Genomic DNA, 23,293 nt, shown 5'->3' on the forward strand with positions numbered 1-23,293 from the left:
AAAAAAAGCCAGCGTAGAAGCTAAAAAGTTCAGCACAAACATGAGTGAAATGAGAGCTTCTAAGAGTATGAATATATTTTAAATCCTGAATCTCAATGCCCAGGACAGAAGTACTGGCAGCTGTGGAGAGTACCCTCATTCACTGGATTTTCTGTACAGATCTTTTTTGAGGTGGTGTTACTGTCCTCCACAGAACAGAAAAGACTTACTCTTGCTTTTAAGGTGTGATGGAGCTTGTGCTGTTTACAAAGGTCACTGCAGCAAGCTTCAAAAGACTTTTTAGTGTGTCTCCACCATGGTGCAGCAAATAGGGATTTTTTCGCTGAACATTTAAACTTACTTCAGAGAGAATTCACTGGGGACCCTCTAAAATACTTTCTATTTCCTTTTGTGTCTCTTTAAAAATACAAAGTATGGCACTTGCAAGCATAGCTGCCATCATTTGAAATTTTTATACAATTACAGGCAAAATACTTATAACTGTACAGGTCTGGAACATCAAACGCCAGAATAATGTCACTAATATGTAAAACAAAACTCTGTCATCTGAACCTATTAAAAAATAGTGTATTTACATTTTTTGCCCTTAAATTACTTTGCAAAGGCTGTACCAAATATGGATAGACAGAATATACTAAGAGGAAGCTGCAGTATGTTTTTTCCACTTACCATGAAAATGCTTTGTGCCCTACATCATACATTCTTCATAACTTTACCAAATCTCCATATTCCTGTTGATAAAGCAATATGTGCACAGCTTGTACATAACAATGACCAAACATAACTACAATTTGTTATTCTGATTCTTGTATGGAAAGTATCAGGTGCATTTTCTGATTATAAATGTTAATTGGCCCATACAACAGGCCATCCTTTAGCAGCCACATCAAGATTAAGCTACAATCAATCCCATCTATAGAAGTCTTTTCAAATGGTGTGCTTTTACTACATTAAGCAGTGAAAGAAAACAGCTACCCAAGAACCACTTTTAAACTCAAAAGGGGGGAAGAGAATAATGTGATAAGAGAACTATGGAAAACTCTTAAAAAAGCAAAGAAAAAGTCTCTCTGAAACGGTGTAAATAATTTTGTTCTACACCTAATTTTACTTCCATTGTTGTGAACAGGATTTGTATCAAAGTTTCACTGCATTTCAGTTTTACCTCTGTACTGTAAAACCCTTGCTGGAGCAAGTTTTGAGATTCTCCTGTAACTGAGAGAAGCTGCATATCTAGATTTTGCCAAGCAGCTGCAGTGGCCCTTACAGAAATGTCTGTATGTGCCTGCTCCGAAAGAACAGCTGTACCTTTCCATTTGGCTCCCTCAGTGTCTGCTGGGGATGCCATGCATCATGAAAGGGCCTTTGGACCATATGGGTGCCACAGCAAAGTGAGAGAACACCAACTGCAGCTATGAAGTGTTATTTCCCTTCTTTTACACTTTCAAATCTGGTGAAAAAAAATAAAAAGATGCAATCCTATGCCAAGGTTTAGGTCAACCAGCACCAGCCCTCAAGCTCATAACCCTGACACTGGATGAGTTGATAAAAGCAGCAGGTACTGTTTTGCTCTACATACTCCTTGAAAAGCGCATACTGCCATGGGCTGGCTGGAGGTGAAAAGCAGTAACCTACCTTGAGTGTGGCAGAGTATAGCAAACAACTACCAAAGCTGAGCTTGTGAGTTTGTTGTTTGAATAAGCTGTCCTCAAGAAATATAAAAAGAAAGGCTTAAGAAAAAGACACAGTGTTTACTAAATAAAGTGCAGAGGGTCATGCTAAAAGACAAATTCATATTATGGTTCAAATAATTTCTAAAATAAGCTCCACACATTCTAAAGGGAATAAGAATTTCTTTATTAAGAATTCCTCTCCAACTTCCTTCACTTATTATTATGTATTTAGCTAATACTGTTATGCATGTGATTTTTTGCCAATAACCTGAAAGACATGTATGAAATTAAGTCTTCCATTTAAAAAAAGGTTGCATGTAAAAATCTGAAAAGTTAACTGGCTCATGTTTCATATGGTAATGATTAGTTTGTTGGCCTGTCTGATGCAGTTTCTGGTCATACATTTTTAGAAGTTCAAAACTTCTTACAGTATTTTAACATTCTTGAGATAAGATCTAATTCTGTATTGCAGTGCAAACGTGCTGTTGTACTTGGCATAAGCATCCTGACTAACAAAATACTTTTTTTACTGTTTCCTCAAAATATGTGCACACTGATATAAAAATCAACAGAAGAAAGAACTTCAGCCCTGAAGATGTATGACAAAGCTTCCCTCAGTCACGGTGCTGCCACACCTTTCCCCCTTACCTTTGCCCAGCTGAACTGGCATGCTCTCAGACTTCATCATCCTCTGCTGCTGTGACTGGTGGTGGTGGTGGTGGTGCTGCTGCTGCTGGTGGTGCTGCTGGTGCTGAGAGGCTTCCACTGTGCTCCTGCTTGGCATTGAAGAGGGAGGGAAGCCGCTCCCGCCAGCAGGAGTGCCCACTGCCCCACCCGAAGCCATGGCCGGAGCAATGAGCTTTCGGCCAAAATTCAGTAAGCTGTTGGAGACTTTGTTGATGTTCAGAGGGGCGGCTTTAGCACTGGCACTGAGAAAAGAAGAGGAGAAATCATTGCATCATTGCCAATGGTTTGCACAGGCACAGCCATACATGCATAGTTCTTCAAAACATGGAGATAAAAATCCAAGATTTGAACATTACAGAGAAGGTGTTTTACTACAGTTGCACTGGAATACACGCAGAGACCACAGGGACTGGGTGTGGTATCAATTTTTTCCCAACCAGAAGTGGACAATTTTTTTTGGTCCTTCTCCCTGAAAAATGCAGACTAACTCCAAACAAAGTGAGTTTGTACCAATTTTCCTTATTTTTTTAAATTTGCCTTCCTAAATTAAAAAAAAGAAAAAAGAAGAGTGATAAATAGCAATCCAGGCTCTACAGAATGAAAAACTTTATAAAATTGAATTTTTGCAATTCTTTGAGGACTGCTTTAATATTTATTTCTGTTAGATTAAATTCTCTCCAATGTTTAAAATGAGTCAACCACAAACATTTCTTTCAGCAAGCAAAGCACTGGACTGTCCTTTTAGACTGGCAGAGCTAGATGTCTCTTGCTCTGAGTTCACCTTCTGCCCAGCCCAATCATTTTAAGCCAAGCACTTTTTAACAGGAATCTTATTTCCAAAGTGATTTTGCTGAAGATCTGCTTCAGGGTATAACACATATATTGAATCACAATCCTTATAATTGTTACTTTTTATTTTTAACTACAGTGGCTATTTAATTCACTTCAGTTACATGCAACATTAAGAATGAAGAAATTGTCAAACCATTTAATTTGTCTAAAATAAAGAGGCAAAGAACCTTTTAATTCCCAATGGAAGTGTTCACATAACCCACAGATTAGCAAAGCCATTCCTAGTTGTTCATGCAATAATTCCCTGCCTTATATAATTAACGGTTGAAATACCCTTCACAGAAATATATCACAACCACAAAGACCTTTTCACTCCTGAGGTTTTACTTTACTAATCTGTACTTCCATGATATAAATAGCTGTCCTTTAAAAACATGAAGAAATGTAATTAAAACCAACACAATCATTGTACTGGGGAAAAATAGCTTTACAATGTTTTGGGGAAGATAAACTAAAAATAAACTACAAATGAATTAATATGGGTAATTTGTAACTTCTGCAGACACCTGGAAGAGTAATTTTGATTTTGCTCTTCCTCTAATTTCTCTATTTGTCTCCAGAGATGGGTTTTTTTTAGAATACACAATACAAACATGCACACACATATAGAACATATCCAGAAAATAACAACACCTGAGTTGTTTAGAATCAGAATACATACTCAGAATAGACAGAAAAGGAGAGCTATCAGAAGGCAGTATGAGAGCCTCACACTCACAAGATACAGCCCCAAGCCGTATGGGGTGCTTCTGCCATATAAACTGGTGATCAAGAAAGATGGCATCTAGAATGTTTTAGAAGGAACAGCAGTGCAGAGACTGGGATCAAGTGTTGCTTCCCAGTTTATGGAAGCTGGGAAAGAATGATTGGTGGATAATAATTACAGGATGTTTCTGTGCCTCCTGATTTTATTGATTGCTGCTGGTGTTACAGAAGGTCCCTCCACAGTCATCTGAGAGTGAATGACAAAGTCACTACGAGGAAGGCACGTGCAGAACTGTATAAAATACTGTTGCAGGAGGTCCAAATGGTTTCAAAAACAAACTGAGTAGCTGTGAGACTGAAGTGTTAATGGTTAGTGACTCAAACAATCACTGATTTGTAAAAGCTTCAGGTGCTTTGCTGAGGCCAGGTTTGCACCTCCCAACTGAAGGGGAGGAGGAGAGTTTTTGGATGTTTGATGGCTCCTGACCCTGACCCTGCTGAACCTGACTCTAAAAGAAGTCCAGAGACAGTAGTGCACTCACTCCATGCGGTGCCTGCACTGAATGATTCAAGGATTACAGTGCTGGGTCTTTGCTGCAGCACAAAATGGAATTTCTGAAGTTATAGCTGATTTGGTTCCACTAACAGTGCAACACCACCACTGCAAACTCAATAGCCACAATATAAGCACCCATGTGATTGAGCATTGATGGGTTGGTCTCAAAGTCCCCTTCTAATTGTCCTGCCTGGGTGGTGAAGGAGCCAACAGAGAGTTGTGGTTTCCAGTTTATTTCAGGCAATTGAATGCCCATACTGTGACTTTAACCACTGCTCAGCTGGCAAAGCTTGGAAGGGAGGGCAATACACCTTAAACAGCCTCCTTCAAGGGTATGAACATTCACCCAGCATTGCTCAGGCTGTGCAATGAACAGTCTCACTCCCACTGGAAATGAGAATAATTAGAGGAGACCCCCCTGAAAAGGTGGGGGAAGCAACAACAGCAGTGTGAAATGTACGTCATGAGACTAAAGCTGAGATTCCATCTGAGAAATATCTTAAGTCCAAGCTGTTAAACAACTTCAGCCACTAAGGGGTAACCTGTCCAGACCAACCCCTCGAGATTTTTACTGGCTTCTTTTGCCAGGAAGGATGCCAGAACACTCCCACTGAAGATCAAAGGACATGAGTCACTCCCCTGAGGAGTCCAACACTTTGGTCCTCTCAGACCCTCCAGAGCCTGGATTTACCAGATTAACCAGTCCGGAGTGAGGGATAGCCACTGGATGGAGTGGATTGATATGTGAAGGCTCACAGAAAACAGCCAGGGAGATTTGATAATCACTTTTCCCTTGGGCCATTTAAAATATTTGGTTATTTTTGTGGTAGACACAGGAGCACAAATGTCAGCATTTCAAAGTGAAGTTGCTGTTCTAGTGAATTATGCCGGACAAGAAAAGGAGTTGGGTACATGAATCAACACTCAATGGATTGCTTCTTTTTAATAATCTGCCTGTAGTAGGCTGAGTTTTCTATTTTTTTTTTTTTTAATAGGAACCTGCTAACAGATAAGATCAAGCTGAATGGGATCTCAATCAGTTATCAACAGTTGGCAATAAATCTCATTACATTGCCAATTTTGGGGGTCATACCAGTAATATGGGTGAGATTCAGAACCCATAGTGTACTTTTTCCCTCCGTTTACTGAAAACAATCACTAAAGTTGGAGTTTGGGGTGGTACATATCACTCACTCACCTGAAACATTAACTTAGAAGGAAGATAATGGCTTGCACATTGAGTCCTAGGTTTACATTGTCTCTAAACCTAGAACCTTGGCAATCACTAATAAACCCCCTTGACTTTGCACAAAAAATTTGCTGAAAGTACGTGATTTACACTGACAGGCCACCTGAGCAACAAAGCCACTGGACACTTTGAGCTTCATATATGATGGGAATTGTGACAGTACACAGATGCAGGAAACAAAGCTTATACAGAGGCTTGTGTATTTGTGTCTAGCAGATTGTTTCTTTCTTGTTTCTTTATTTTTCCAGCTATATTTTGCTTAATAAAAAGGTGTCAGTTTTAATTCTACACTGTTTGATTTGCTGCTTTGATATGTATGTACACTAAAACAAATTAGTTTATTTGCATTTTTCAGATGGTTGGAAAGAGACTTTTTGAAAAAAACTTCATTTTACCGGAACAATAAACATGAACAATTGCCAAGCCTTTATGTCCAAAACACTATTTTTAAAAATGCTTCCAACAGTAAAATGCAAGAATGTTTTAGAAGTACATGACAACTGGAAAGGATAGTTATCACAGCTCCTAATAACCTGTGGTGTGATTAGGCTGTGCTATGAACTGACACTGCTAATGATCACCTCAGAACATGTATAAATTAATGAAAAATAAATAATGATGCTATCTAAATATCTTTTCAAGAGGTGGTTTTAAAAAATGTATTGTGAAGTAAAATCTGTGCAATTTCTCTGAATGACAGCTTCAGAAAATGAACAATAGTGGGGTGCTACATTTCTGGAGGACTTATATTAAAAGTGAGCTGAAGTTCAGTAAAATAAGAACAATGTGTCTACTTCTTACCATTTAAATGTCTGATATATTAATGCAAAGGATGATTACAGCCATCAAATATGGATCAATCTACATTTTAGCCATCTAAATGTACCAGACATGCACAACAATTACAAGAAACATACTGATTGATTTACATTGTAGAGTTATCAGCAGATGCATTTAAAAGTAAGGCATCAGTTTAAAAATATGAGTATCAAGGAGACATGAATTCCATCCACGAAGCAAACAATTTTGTTTCATCACAATAAGCATCATTGACCTTGACTGTGAATGGTGTATTTTTAAACTAGCAGTAGGAAGATGATTCAATCTCTGCAGTTTTCTGCTAAGATGGAAATGTTTTGTTTTGGAGGCCTTATTCAAAGGCATTTCTCTTTTCAGTAAGTAATCATTACAAGAGATGAGAGACAAATAGATGAATATGACCGATTAAAAAGTTTTATATGTGATAAAATAAGCAATATATAGTAGAGATTTGTCAAGATATTTTAAACATATCACTGAGCCTGTGGAATTAAAGATGAAATAGACCTAGTACTTGATTTAATACATCTCTGCTCACTGCAGAAACATTTCCTAATGTACAACTTCCAATTCTCTCCCTAGTCCAATCTTAAACAGCTTTATCACATTTGACCTATTCTAAGCATTCCTGTCTTGAGATGAATTTATCCCAGATTTTCTTCTATCTGAATTATTCTAAACAACTTCTTATCTCATTTGGTGTGTAGTCTATGTGTGCAAATAATTTATATTCCTATATAGATTTAATCAATTCTTCTTGGAATTTAGGCTTCCAGCAGGTGTCATTCTTGTTTGGGCTTTATGATTTACTTGCTTTTTCAAAATCCTTGAAATCTTTCTTTTTGAAACTTCAAACAACTTATTTTTCCAGTTTAGGCAACACTGCAGATAATTTTTCAAAAGAATAAGTAAAAACATTAAGAAAATGCAATAGAATGCAGCAATTTTTGACACCTGTTCTCAACTTTAAAGCCTGAATTATAAAGAAAAAGGCAGTTTTGTAGTCACTCTACTTAGCTTTAATTTATGCTTCTTTGTCCCTTTTTAAAAGCTTCTCAAACGACACCATTTTAATTTGAGTTGGCTTTTAATGTAGCTGATTTCAACAGAATGTGACAGCGATGCAAAAGTCCAAAAGGCAGCAAGTTCCCATGAATCAGCAGGCAGAGTGAACGGCTGGGGCCATGTGCAGCCCAAGAAACTGCCTGTGACTGTGTCAATTGAAGCATTATCTCTTGTGCTGGACTGACCTGCAGCCACCAGCAGTCACCTGCCACTGGCACCCACCTTCTGGCCACCCAGATAATATGGCCTTGATGAGGAATTTTGGCGTTATTGATACAAACCACTTCTAAAAGACGAGAGGTAAAGTTTTGTAAAAATTACTTCAAACTGGATTTACATTAATTCAACTTAACTTAGCTTCTGGTACATGGATACTCCAGCTTATAATTAGGTGCATTATCATCAGAATTAGTTCAGCTACAGAACTCCCATTGGCAGTGTTTTACTCCGTTTTTAGGATACTTGTCACTGTGTAAAAGTGTCGTCAGCCTCCATTAAAATTATGCCAGCAAGTGACTGCAATACTACAAGTAAAAACTTCAATTTTTTAATGTAATAATAGTTAAGGGACAGATTTGAAATAAACGCTTCTAATACTGCTTATGTAATTCCTGTTTAGTATAAACATGACTTCTGAAACATGTTTTAATGTAAAGTCTTAATTTGCTGAATATATATTTAGAAATAGCTTACCGGGTTTTGTTCATCAAGTCTGCTCCACGTGCTTTGTAATAATCTAAATTTTGTTGGAACTGATGAGTCACCGGTCTTGGATTTCGCTAAAAAATAAAAGAAGTACTTCATTGTAAATTTCTGGGACACTTTAAGCAGAGACATGAAATATGTTCATTAAAGACGAATAGAAACTTACAGAACAATTTGTTTTCCTGGGATCTTATTTTTTCGAGGCAGTAATGTCATTTACATTAAAGTGAAGACTCAAAATACTTAACATCAAACCAAATTCTACCTGTAAGTCCATTCCATGCTCACGGAAATCAGTACTCTTCCACATGGAAGAGTCTGTTTGCTGTAGTGGTTACATTCCTAATTAAATCAATAATTCTTGCACAAGATCAGATACAGATATGATTTCTTCCTGCAGGTCAGGTATAGAATTTGACCACCTCCAAGCTAAAGTGCTATGCTTTTAAAGAAAATGGTAATAGTATGGAGAAACTATAGCAATTATTTTGAACTGAATACATCACTAGCAGTATCTCTGTTAAGCAAAGAATTAATTTTAGTGAGACAGCCTGAACAATCCCACTAGATGGCACACAGAGCCTATTTTTCCTCTCCAAGTTTCACCCTACTGAAAACCGAGGCCATGAATAAAGAACTGTTGTTCTATAATAAAATGTATATAATTAATATTGAAACCAGAATCCACTTGTTATTGTCCACTTCTGACACAATGAAACTCTCATGGAATATGCTGCCTTCAGTAGTCCTGAAATCATCCTTTTAGGATCTAAGAATCCATTGAACATTAAGCATAGACTGCAGTATATGCATAAAGTATCATGATCGATTGCATCCATCCTGAAGGACACTATTTGGAGGGAAAAGCAAATATTTTTAAGTAAAAAAAACTTGCATGCAGATGGAAATGAAATAACAGAGTGGTACAGAGAGGCCCTTAAAAATATATATATAAATGAGAAATGGCTTAAATAATTTCTAGTGCAAGAGAAAATGGTAAAGTGGTAAAAATTTCTGCATAGTGATCAGATTTGTATAAAAGAGATCTAAATACTTTCTAAGTACTTGCTACAAAGGTTTAATCATTTATTGGCTGTTGCCTTATATTCTGATCTGCCTTCTTAAGTCCTGCTAGTAGTAAATACAGTTTTAGTGAACCATGCATTGACCTTTCCAAAACCATTGTTCACAGGTGAGAACATTATCTTTTTGACAGAGTCAGTCTTCAGGTGTTTCAGTTTCACATGGTATATTTGCTCTTCAGATTTCATTACAGACTAGAGTATCTACAGTCTTATCCTCTCATTTTCCACATACCTACAGATAGCCCTCCTTCCTTGAAAATCTTGTTTTTGGAGGAGGATACAGGACTTGAATTTTAAAGACCAAAACATTGCAAGAGCACAAAAGGAGGAAAGAAAATTTATAGAATTGGTAGATACCAAAGGCCAGGTTGATTTCTGGAAGCATATTTAAGGGTGGGAATTTCCAGATTGTTTCCTGCAGTTAGACTTAATCTTGTATGAAATGTCTCATTTTCTTTCTTTGGAAACACAATAAACATTTTAAACATATATGTTTGTAATGGTCATTAAAAAATGAAGCAACTAAAAGCTATTAGACAAGCATTAAAAAAATTCTCATCTATCCTACCACCCACACTGTAATGGCTGTTCTACATTTTTCATCTCCTGTTATACAAACAATGTTTGAATAACTCTACCAATTCATAGAGCTTGAAAGTCAGTCCTCATCAACTGACAGCAATAACAATGAATCAGCTTTAGTTACTATTGCTCTAGTTTGGTAATTCAATACATTTCTATGATAATCAAATCCAAACTGACGTGATGAGGATAACTGATGGTCCTGAGACTTCTGTCTGAGTAATCAAACAGTGTAACTTTTCTCCTATGAATTAAGTAACTTCTTTCTTTACATATTTTGAAGGGTAAGGTTGAAGAATAAGAGATGGATAAAATAATGGGCACTTCTAAGCCATAAGACAGCTTTTCGTAAAGTACAAGTTACAAAGTGCTAGCCAGATTTGCAATTTTCTTCCAATAACTCGGTATATATTGATAGTTAGCAAAAACATTGAAATTTCTTTTTCACCACCCAATAAATAATAAAATGATTAATACACATTGCTTCTGAATTAAATAGAAACCCAAAACCAAGAGGAAAAGATCATGTGGAACAGTACCTTGAAATAATAAAATAGATTATTACACATTGCTTCTGAATTAAAAAGATTATTACACATTGCTTCTGAATTTAATAAAACCCAAAACCAAACCAAAAGGAAAATTTGGAACAGTATCTTGAAACATATTTATGCAGAAATGGCAAGCAATTGAAGACATGAAAAGCTGATCTACTGTCTAAGCACTTAAAGCCATTAATAGGAATAACATCTAACTCAAACATATGAATGAGGCTCAAGCATTACTTTCACAGAAGCCTATTTAAATTCCTGTGAGGTTTAAAGGTATCAAAGGAAGCAGCAGTTTAAAGTACTATTACATGCAGTGAAAAAAAACTCTCTGAAAAAACATTAAAAATGCAATACAGTAAATGCAAGGGTTACTACTGTGACTTCTTTTGTAGCATCACTGAGATATCTCAAAAAAATTCAATATTTTTATAGTGAATAATAAATTATTTTATATTTTCAATATATTTCAAAATTTTCAATATTCAACCTGATATATATGTTAGCAGACAAGTATCTGTGAAGTATCACCCCAGAAAATTTAAATACTTCTGAAAACTGAAATTCAGACAGTAAAAAATACATTATTTTGAAGATTATGATCTTTATGTCACTGTGGTTGTCCTTTAAGTTTTGTATTCTTTTCAACTATTTTGGTAAGTTAAATGTAAAATGCAGAACAGAAAACCTACACAATTACGATGCTTGTTTTTTAAAAACTTTAAAGTAATTCCCCTTCTCTAAGCATTCAATTTGAGCTATCTCCTAAATTACAACCTATGTATCAGAACTAAGGACTAAATTTATTTACAAAAACCATATCTCTCTTGCTTAAAATATTCACAGCAATCAGTTTTTTTCCTACACTGGGCAGTTTAGAAAGATCCAATTTGTATTTTTCATTACTTAAATAAGTAAAGTTATTCCCTTTCTTTTTTTTGTGGACATTATTTTGTTACTGTTTATTTTGATAAAATAATTTTTTTCTTAAAAGGATAATGTTAAAATGACAGTGAAATTAATCCTTCAAATGTACAGTTTGTTGAATCGCTCCAAGAAATTGTATGAGGGCTGAGGGCATTGTACAGATTAACACATATATGGTTTTCCCCTAGTAAGGAAAGAGAGAGCAGAAATACAATACTAGAACAAACCCCCTTCCCCCCCTTTTCTCACACCCATTTTGTAGGAGAAGCCTGCTGGATTTATAATTCTTCAAATTTTAATGTCTATTTAGCGTGAATATAGTTTCAACTGCTAGAAAATGCTCAAATTTATGCTTTTAAAAGGACAGTGTATGAAATTCACATATAGAAACACACAGAAATAGATGTGATTTTGGACTTTGTCTCTTCAAAATGTATTAGCCACAGTCCAAAGGGGAAAATGTTTCAGGTATCTCTGAGGCACTCCTGCTTCTGAGCCTTTCCTTTGCTAAAAGATCCCCCTGTCCCGGCTCATTTGCCTGCTGAAGTCTCCCTGTCCTCCTGTCTATTCCAGCCAGCCCCAGACTAACTCACTCCAATTCCCATGGCTTCCAGGAGGTTCTTGGGGACTTCCTCTTTGCCTTTATCCTCTTCCAGGGCCACAGGGCTGAACTAACTTATACCCACAGCTGCAATTTTCCTAGGCCAGGGCTCAGAATCACCTTGAATGCAGCTGATCCCCTAAACCTGCACGAACTGCTGAAAAGCAGCTTCCACAAGCTAAGGATCCTGCTCCACATGCTCAAATTCCCAAGTAAACCCCTTTTCCTCCCTGGCCTTTTCCTCCCTGGCCTCTGGAGACAAATTGCATCACGTTACCCACGGAACAGACAGGATATAGCAAAGCGTGTTCGTGTGTGACACAAGTCACAGGCTGTTCTACAATGCACCTGGTATCTCACCCCTTGAATACACAGCAGGTTTAAAAGTTTACATACAGGTGCAAGTAGAGGGATCTTGATAACACTCTTCTTTGTTGAGGTATTTTCTTTTCTCCCTTTTTAGTTTTATTAACGAGGGGAAAAAAAACCAAACACAATTTTACACAAAATCTGAAGGTTCAGAATAAGAGACAAGAATGGAAAAAGATTTTCAATATATGTAAGGAAAAATGAGACGTATTTTAGCAAATGTGCTATTGCCTCAATGCCAAGGGAAAAACACTTGTCATCAGAGAAATGAATTGCTCAGCTGTTTATAAGCAAAAAGCTCTGGGGGAATTTCTCAAGGCCCAAACCACAGAGCATTGCAGGGTTACACAAACATATGTTGCAGGTGTTTTAGGGTAGACAGGTGGGAAAACTTCAGCTACTAAAAAAATACTCCACTTAATAGATTGTATCTGAAACTAGATAACCTCAATGCAACAGAGAAAAAACAAACAAAATAGCAGCCGTGAATTCTACATCCAGGCAGAATAGGCTGACTAAAATAATCATCTCACTAATGTCAAATGGAATGTTTTAAAACTATTTTTTTCCAATATATTTTCTAAATGCTGCCAAACATTTATTGTTTTTTCCTCTAAACTACTAGTTTAGAGCCTAAATAGTTTAAGCCTAAATCAAAACCCAGACTGAACCAAACATGTGTAAAAAGAAGAGAAGGATCGTGATGGAACATTGTTCTATTTATTTAAACCATTACTTTTAGGGAGCCAGTTTTCTCCTTTTTCCCTTTGTCATCTGACATGGCAATACTGGATTTCTTCATAATTCCTGCACTGCCTAAGAAATTTTTGTATTAAAATTCTATTTTTTCCCTTTTATTTGTTTCTAAAGTTGGAGGATCATGTGACCCTAAATTCATATAGGACTGAGAGGTCCAGAAAGGTTGATCTTTTCCTGCTGGATCATCTATGCTACTTTTTTCAATAAAGATGACATAAACTTGACAAAAATTTTGACTGGGAACAGAGCTGAAATATAGCAGCTGAGATGGATAAAGGATACAGTTTGTTCAGTTCAGCAGCAGTTTTTCCATCAGGCACTAATAATTATTGTGAAGTATTTACTGATTATTATCTAATAACTTGAGAGAGGATTGCACCTTTCCTCTTTTTATTTTGTGAGATGTTTAGGCAGCTGTCTCCTCCCCACATGAACACACACAGTATAAGCAAAGGCTTAACATTACAGAAACATGTCACACTATTTTGTGTACTAAACAACCAAACCACCCCAAACTCCAAAGCACCCAAAGCAAAAAAAAACCTATTCCACAAACAAACAAACAAATAAACAAACAAACAAACAAACAAACATACATTTCTTTTCACCTGCTAATTCTCCTCTTCCCTTATTATGCCTTCTGCAGCAAGCAACCTGCTGGGCCACAAAAGGTATTTTATCCACCTATGAACCACTGAGTTGTTAGAATGAAAACACCCAGCTAGACATTAGATAATAAGGTACTATATAATTAGATATAAGGTACTATTGCCAATTCAAAAGTGGTTCAAGGCCAAGAGCAAAATACCATCTAAAACATAGATTGATAGTCTATCAACCCTGTGTATGAAAGCAGCACAACATGAAGGGTACACTGCACAGAACTAATAAAGAACTTCCTTTAATCACAGGAGTCAGGAGATCCATGCACTAATATTGGTGTTGGCAAAGGAATGCCATAATCCTCAAACTGGGAATAATGCTTCCTGTTTAGATTTTTCACAAGATGCTAAGGGTCTCAATCATGGACCTTGTTATTTAAAATGCAATAAGAGCATGAAGAATTATCATATTTAATTGTTTCTAAAGAAAATTAAGGAGGGGTTTTTGTCCCCCTAAGCAACAAAATTTCCCAGAAAAAAACAGAAAAGGAAAGAAAATTCAGTTAACTGGGTCAAGAATGGAAGACCCCTGAACTCTGATTAGGCTGAAATAAATTATCTCCAGTTTTGTTACGTGACAACCCTCCATTCCCCTGGCAACTAGAAATTTCAGACACCAGGAAGATATTTTAAATACTGTGCGTTATGGTCTGTTTTTAACTTCATACACACATGCTTTCTCTCACATGGGCATTCTATGACAAGAGATGAAGAACTGAAAAAAAAATGACAAGTGAGATTTAAAAATGCTTCAGTGACTTGACTGAAAGAAATTTCTAGTTGTGTATTTTGGCTTCTTGTCCTAACTGCTTGGGAAGCCTTTTTTTATTTTCATTTATAGTATTACAGCATATTGCATTTTAACAGGTAGATCAAATCCTACAAAATCAGCTTTTATTGATATTCCAGACAAAAAGACTCTGACCTGCCAACGTTCAAGTTCATAACCTGCGTAAAATCCCCATCTTGCATCAACAGAATTGCTTAAGTACCTTTTAAATCTGCCTCTTAATTTAGTTGCCTATTTTTCAGCTGAACCCTTGGTTTTAAGAAGTAAATTAACTAAATAGTAAGGTATAAATCTGACAGTGTTCAGCTCTACCCTGTGACAGATTTATGCTCTGGCATCTTGCAGCCTCACACAGTTAGGAACAGGAGTTTTACAACATTGTGGAGGAAAGCTCCAGGCTTTTGAAAGGAACACACAGCAAGCCTCGCTTTAAACCCTGGAATGCTCCAAATTATGAGATTTAAAATATGACATCTTTATGTACAGAAAAGCTACCACATTATGGTTTTATTGGCACTCGTTTTGGACAACCTGCATAACTCACTGATGGCTTTGTGAGTAATGCAGTTATCCGAAGCTTATACTTAGACACCCCTTGTAAGCACACTTACAGCATTACATCTTCTCCACATACATGCTTGTACACAAATCTCACATATCAGGAAAAAACAAGAACATTTTAAGGTGCTATTTGGTTATTTTCACTACAAGGAGAAGAAACAGAATAATTCACGTTCCGCGTGTAATCTGCTGCATAAACCACTTGAAAAAGGTCCCCAAGGGAGTGAAAAAAGCTCATTCACAGAGCCCCATGCACACACCACACCAAAAGGAATATGACATCCAAGTCTTGTCTTGTGAAACACAGAGAGAAACTAAGGGCCTGGTGCTGCAGGACAAGCAACTCCTTTCATTTAGGATTCCAATAATGAGGAATCATCCTAGAGAGCCATTTTCATCACTACTGCTCCGTAAAAAGAGAAAGAACAAAAGACCTAACATCTCCAAACCTATTTTTCAATAAAAAGTTATAGCAAAGGATTAAAAAATACCATTCCCAGTTCTATCTTGACAATATTTTGCTCTTTCAGAGAATTGTATTCTTCCCAATACAAATGTACTCAAATAGCCTTCATTACAATTGATACACTAATATCTACTATAAAATATGTAGATACACAAGCAGTATATCTACATTTCTATCAGAAGAATCTGAACTCAAATTCCATCATAATAGATTGGATATGATTCAGTAGTTAATCTTTCATATATTATTGAAAAGTTATGAATCAACTTTTATATAACTCACAGTTTGTGTTTTGCAAATTTTAGTAAATAAATTATGACATGGAGAACTTTTGGTTAGGTAGAATCAAAGTGCTTTAAGTGTTTTAAATGCTTCTTTTTGATAAACTCCCTTGCAAACTAGAAATGATTGATTGAATTGTCAGGTTCACATAAGAAGAACCATAATCACCTCACTCTAACACTGTTAAATACATTTTATAGGTGTAATTTTATAAATAACATTATAACTTTTCTAGGAGAGGGTCAGTAGCTTTAAATGACATTTTAAATAGAAGTAAACCTACCAACTGAAAGAAACAGCCCCAAGAAATTCACAAGCAATAAGTTTTATTAGTAGCTAAAGTAATTAAGAGCTTAAAATGCTTCAGCTTCTTGTTTTAGCAGCAAGTACAATCAGAATTGTCTTTACTTTGCTACTGATGATGTCAACCTGCTCAAATAGAAGGAACAGTTGAAAAATTCTATCCTCCAAAGAGAACTTTCTGGTCCACTTTGTCTTGGAGACTTGCTGTCAAATGTTAGCCAAAAGTAGAAACTCACCTTTAGCCATTTCCTCTGAAAGACTCTGCACCTCCTGACCCTCCCAGAAATCAGCAGCCACACCACCCACTCCTTCCTGCTGGGCCACACAAGATGGGCAGGGAGGACAATGCAGTCACCTGGCTGGGCTCTGCTCTTGCCTCCAGCAGGGGACTGCAGCCCCATCCTGTTTGTCCCCACACAGAACTGGGACAAGTCCTTTGCTTCTGCACCATCTTACCTGTGGCATGGCTTTAACTATGGGAGGTGCCAGTGCTCGGGAAGCTTTGCTTTATTCCATATTATCCCCCAGCACATTCCTATTAGTTTAAATGCAGTGGTTGTTCAGCTTAGATGGATACAGTGTTTGTGAGTTCTTACCCACACAACTGGCCTGTGTGTGCAACACTAAGGAGAGAGCAACACTTGGGAACTGCGTTGCCATTGGCAATCCAAGAGATCAGTTCTCTCCTTTGAGTGATGACTACTGTCTTGCATATGGTGCTGCAGAATGAGAAGGACATCGAAAGGTTTCTCATTTGAAAAGTCTTGCCTAGATGACTAATAAACCACTTTCCAAGTTTTTTTTTCCCTAAAAATACTGCTTGTGACATGCAGGGTATGTTGAGGATGACTGTTTTATGGTGGGTTGATTAAATGGTTAATGTACCATTGAAGAGATTGCAATGAACTTTGAAAGAGATAACAAAGCTATTGCATCACAAGTATTGACCACGGAGCCTTTTTGTATTCTAAAATGCACAGGTGCACTGGGAAAGAAGGTGTTGAAACAAATGTACAAAAATGAAGTGGATTTTTAATTCATGGTACACTTACTATTTTTATGTGGTACTATGGCAACATGGTTATTCCCAGTAATTCATCATTAAACTCTTAGCCGCCTGTCATACCTTATTCTATTAATGAAACACAATAACTGAATATTAAAATCAATAATTCTTAAAACAAAGCATAGACTATTTCATTGGAAAATATAAGTTTCTCATTTTAAGAACATGAACATAAACAAAGAGTAAATAAATGTAATGGCCAGCATTAAAAAGCTTAGCAGGCAGTTACAGAAAAAACATTGATTTATTTAAAGTGAGGTGTTTAGATTACATCTAACCTCACTGTATTTGCAAATGTGAATGTTAGAACATCAAAATGCTTGAGTACAGTACCAGGAATTGAATGTGGTTCTAAAAGCAGAGGTCAAGTTGAGAATGGTGCCACATCATTTCCATAAAAATTTATCTTGAACTGCATATCCAATATCTTAAACTTAAACTGAAATTAAGGCAAATAGAAGTTCTCTGTGAATCACTAAAAGTAAATGCATTTATTTTTTTGTTTTTCCTAAGTCCTTTTCTTCCAGATGAAGAGATGGATAGTTAGCTTTTCTGGAAAACCTCATTTCCTTTATCAATAGTATCTCATGTAAAGGTAACTCTCCTTTAAAGTACAGGTGACCTCACTCAGTCAGGGAACTCTCCTTACTTAAAGTACAGGCAGCTCATGCTGCACTGGCATATCCATTATCCCAGCTTCCTGATAACTTACGCTTCATGCACCTAAACCCCCCCTCAATGTATTATTGCTCCTGAAATATCAGTCACATTCTTCATGATCAAAACTAAAAAGCAAAAATGTTTGTTGAGAGCCTCCCTCCCCCTTGCTGGTACCCCTGTAACGAAGTGGACCCGCGCCCCAGCAGTACCTCTGCGTGGAGGTACAAATTAATGAGCTGCTAATGCCAGAGCAGCGCCAGATCCCAACTTCTGATTGGCTGCAATCTGGTCATTAAAGAGAGGTAATTAATGCCAGATTGCACATACAATGCTAACAAACAAACAAAACAACCCCAAACCTGCTTTTCTCCTGCCACAAACGGCAAAACAACAATACTGACATAACGGCAGCGTTCAAAGGACAGTTGCAGCTCTGCAGCGGCACCTCAGTTAATGAGTGTATAGAAAAGAATTTATCTGAAGAAGAAGAAAGTGAAACTCAACAGCCTTTCAGGCACATGAAACCAGCCTGGAGAAAACTATGAGACGGTGGCAGCTACTTAAGAAGAAAATTCAGCTGAAAATAAATGTACAAAGAGTTTGGTTCAAAATTTCAGCAATGTGTTTTCCCCTTGTTACTCATTGCTTAGACAGAGAATAGTGTTAAAAGCTAGAATGCAGATTTTTCCAACTATTCCTTATATGAGTGATCATCACCACATTTTATTGTTTAAGTTTTCTGGCAGTATCTGTAATTTCAGTCACGAGGAACTAATACGACTTCTTTGAAATGTCATGTATTCTCCTCCATGGATTTAGCTAGAATTCAATATTAATATATAGCCACTTTCAATGTCAGCAAATAGCTAAAATACAATGTTGAGAAAATATGAGCAGCAGTAGCTATAATATTATTAGCATAACTAACAAATTAATTTCCATCAACGAAGCACATTATTTTTTTGTTTTTTTGTTTTTTAATTGGTAGCTTATAATAAAAAGATCTCTCCACTGAATTAAGCTCCTAACTAGCTTGCTCAATGAATGGGACAACTCAGCATGCTAAAATATATGAAAGCAAACTTGCTTTACATAAAAATTAAGAATAAATGCAGCAAGCTTTCAAACAAAGGACAGTTGTCAGGTTCCTGGTATGTGGTGCAAAACTGTAACATTCTATGTAGTGATTTAGTTTTCTAATAAGTCACTGTGATAAGGTTAACACTTCAACATTGAACAACATACAAATAAGAACACCCAAAGATGAAAATTACTTTGCTTATGTTGCTGTATTAGAATTTTATTTGCTAAAGGGTGAAAACAGATTTTCAAAATTCACAGTTAACTTAAAACAATAGTTTTAAACCTTTTATTCCTAGCCCTGGCTGCCTTCAGGAAGCAAAGAACATCTGGTTATTTAAGGAACACAATATGTTCACATTTTCTATGACTTTTGTTTCTAATTGGGTTTTTTAATTTTTTTTTTTTTATTTGAACAACTCTAGTTAGAACTATGTTTTTTAATCACTTTATATTTTTCCAATGCCTTATCTCCATATCTCTACTTCTTAATTTTGCTGCCTTTGCTGTGAAAATTAACAGTGCTCAATGGTTTTGATAAGGGAAAAAAACTGAAGAAAATGAGCCACTCGTGGTGTGTTAAATATGCAGACACATACCTTCAGTAAATGTTTTTGGATATACATAAAAGAACATTCCCTTATTTCTTCATTTCACATATACACAATTTTAATAGCCCATTCTTCCATAAGAAGATCTACTTTTATATTCAGAAAGATTGTAAATGCATAGAAGTTACTTTAATATAAATAATTGAGGCAATTATCTGTTGAAAGATTAGAAATGTGAAACAAATACTCTGCTAAGCAGGTTAACTTTATCACCCTATGCACAGACAACAACACTGATTTGAGCTTTTCATTCCACATTTTCCTAAGAAGTGGAGTTAGCCAAATGCAGAAAAGGCTGAAATTCAATTATTCTGCATTGATCCATACTCATGCCTGTAAAATTAGTATCTCTCAGGCCCCGCCTCAGAGACAGGTGCATTAACTTGTTTTCAGCTATTATAGAGATCTGTATTTCTCTTCTGTGGCATTGAAAAATATCAGAAATGTGGTATCTAAAATGTTCTCTCATCTCAGCTGCCAACCGGGGTTCCAAAGTGAACAGGAGAGCTGCTGCAAGCGTTAGGTTAATGGCAAGTACTAATTACTTTTCATAGTATTAATACTGGATAATGCTATGGCTTCTGGTAAGGCTTGATTTCACAAAAGGTCAGGAAACTGCACTTGTCCATCTGTAAGAAAAAAAAATGCCCCCCACCTTTTAAGTACAGCTTGTTTCTCACATTTAGGTTGCTCTCCTGGTGATGACTGCATTGAAAAGAGGCAAACAAAATGCGACAGGTTCATCAAGCCTAAGTTTATCTCTCCTGATAGAGACTACATGACAAAAAGTAAGAAGGAAATACCTGTTATGTCAGAACAAGGAAAGAGAAAAAATTATAGATGTCTTTATATATACAAACCCAGGTTATCTCCAGAATTGGAAGTTACCGATTGAAAAGCTGTATCAGGTTTAACATCTGATAACAACTTCCCCGCTTATGACAAGATTGTTACTTAAGAACCTTTCAGTTTTATCCACCTACCTCCAACCTTTCTTAGTCCAAATACCCCACAACCTCCCCCCTGTATGATGACTTGGTATTTTCCTAGCTGTAAAAATAATATGGAAGACAACAGAATATATATTAGCAAACCTGCAAGTGGTAGATTCCTGTTTGCAACTGGTAGATTACTGTTTGCAACTGGCCATGACTTCTAAACTGTATTTCTTGTCCAGGTGAGATTTGAAGCTTCAAGGAGCAGAGAGCAAGCCTCTCTCAGGTATTTGGAACAACACTAAACATTCTTGGTATGTTCAACAAATAATGAAATAAGCCACTTGCCCATGCAACAGTCTCCCAGAGAAGAGTTCCCTGATTTCACATATTAAAACCCAAGCAAAATCTTGGAAGAAATGCCACGCAGAAAAACTCAGCCCTGGATAAGGAGAGATAAAATTGCACTGAACCAAACGTAATTTCCTATTAGAAACCAGAAGCTTGTGATGGAGAAATGCACAGGAAAACATCAAAGAAGGAAGAAAAATAATTAAGCACTGAATTTGTTAATCACCACTTACAAGTTGCACTACAGACTAAAATCTCTTTGTCATTTCTTCCAACCTGCTTTTATCTGCACAGGGAATAAGGGCAAACTGAATTATATCTATGCAACTAACAAAAAAACTCCCAATCATAATTTTCCCACTTATTTTCATATATAATCTGTGCACTGACTTTAGACTCCTACAGCACCCATGATGACTTGTTGAGTTTTCCCTTTCGTTCCTTTTCATGAAAAATGTTGACAGACTTGGAAATTTTTGTGCATAGGTCTTAAAGAACAGCAAGACTTCCATTTCAGATATATGGAAAAAAGAAACTGAACAAACATATGCTTCAGACACTTAAGTCACACCTAGGAAAAGGTAAGAAATAGGTATTCAAGTAATAGCCTTGAAAATACATTTATTTCTCAGACCAGAAGCTGTTTTTTAGTTCCAGGAGGATCCTTTAGAATGGTTTGATTTCCTTACTGTAAGAAGTCTTGATCTTTTTATGCAGCCTCAACACAAAGACCCAGTGTAAATTTTGGAGGTGGCTGCAAGTCCCGTAGGCTCTTCACTTTCTGGAAATCAGACCTTCTCAACATTCAGAGTATTTCTCAAGCAAAAAAGTACAGCTCAGAAATGAGAAACAATTGCATTTTCTCATATCTAAATTGACAAAGCCACTACCATTCTTAGCATCAAAGAGTTTCAAGTACTGATTCACCTGGGCAAAGAACTACAAAACTACATCCAGTATTTATCTGAAAGGTGTTCAAGGCCCACCTGAACATGTTAATTAATAGGACATCAAGGCCTTATGAGACTGACACCTTCATTCTGTTGGAGACAAGAGCATAAGGACTAGACTAGTGATTAAGCCTCTTTGTGGGAAGTTGGTGGTTAATTTTTGTCCCCTTCAGCTGATAGGATATCTTGTATGCTGCCTAGCATGTTTCAGAGCTGAATCAGTAGTAATCACTTTATTGTTTAACATATCTCTTCAATAAATGACAGATTACATATTGAATTCAGATGGATAACTGAGCAAAATTTTCCTCCCTTTGTATCTTTCTTCTAAAAAATATTTCTATCTTGTTTTGCTATGAAAATACATAAATAAATGCTGGGCAGTTTGATTTCACAGGCTGCTGCCAAAATCTTAAGAAAGATTCCTGAGATCTAACGTTAGAAACTCTCTTGCACACTGAAAAGATGATACACTTTACTTCTCATCATGAAAGAAATCTTTGTGCTTGAGAGGAATGAAAAAAAAACAGCTATAAGGATGCAGATTTCTGCAAAAAACTGATATAGAAAAACAAAGAGACAATTTTTTTCTTAATCCATAAAAGTGTAAACACTGGTACTGAATGAAATTTTGCAGAAGGCAGTCAGAGTGCAGAAGTGATGAATTTTTTGCTTTCAAAGATGTTGTGCATCAAGAGGATGAGGGAAATCAGACTTTACACTGGCAACCTACTAATGGGACATGTACAAAGACAGTTCAAAACCAGCAGCACAATTCTGCTATCTGCCAGAGATCTGAGCAAGCACAGATTACTGTGTTCAGCTGAATCTCAAGCACTTTATCCACCATACAGTGAGTGTCTCCTGTATATTATACCCACACATATACACATGCCATTCTCAAACAGTTAGAGGTTTTCTTTTTTTAATAGATGACTACATCAGAAACTACATGCTAATAATAAGTGGCATGAATTTATGAATTTGTACATTTTATACATGTGAATCTTTACAGGCTGTAACATCAAACTCTTTTTTTTAATCAAAAACCATCACATAACCATTATATATTGGGCAGGGGTAGTGCTTTAAGGATTAACAGTGATTAATCCCAGAAATCCCATGAAAAAGGTCTTTCAGATGAAATTGCATGATGCTTTCTATACAGCTTACTAGGTTTTAAATAGTAACATTACTGTTTCCCCAGTAATGTTACTATTCCCCCGTATATTTTATCCCCAAAGATGTCTGTGCAGAATGCCAAGCAAAGTTATTCTAAAGAGCACATCTGCAGTTACCAGAGCTCCTGGATAACTTTAGCAAAGTGTCCTTTAAAGTATCCTTTAAAGAGTAAAGGAACTTGCTTCTACTCTGTTTCCCACTCTTTCCTTCAGCTC

The 23,293-nt window shown here is 36.4% G+C and overlaps 1 protein-coding gene across 3 annotated transcripts in view; it reads right to left on the bottom strand.

Annotated features, from left to right (window-relative positions):
• The window catches only part of TBC1D5 (TBC1 domain family member 5), a 321,912-nt gene that overhangs the window by 54,576 nt on the left and 244,043 nt on the right, over positions 1-23,293 (bottom strand). For all 3 annotated transcript variants that reach the window (XM_066555139.1, XM_066555128.1, XM_066555119.1), the window contains exons 17-18: positions 8,297-8,382; positions 2,319-2,599 (exon numbers count right to left, since the gene is read on the bottom strand). In XM_066555139.1, the coding sequence (XP_066411236.1) occupies positions 2,319-2,599; positions 8,297-8,382 (367 nt within the window). The remainder of the gene's footprint in view (positions 1-2,318; positions 2,600-8,296; positions 8,383-23,293) is intronic.

The sequence above is a fragment of the Molothrus aeneus genome, chromosome 1 (assembly GCF_037042795.1).
Source record: "Molothrus aeneus isolate 106 chromosome 1, BPBGC_Maene_1.0, whole genome shotgun sequence".
In the NCBI taxonomy this organism is placed as follows: Eukaryota; Metazoa; Chordata; class Aves; order Passeriformes; family Icteridae; genus Molothrus; species Molothrus aeneus.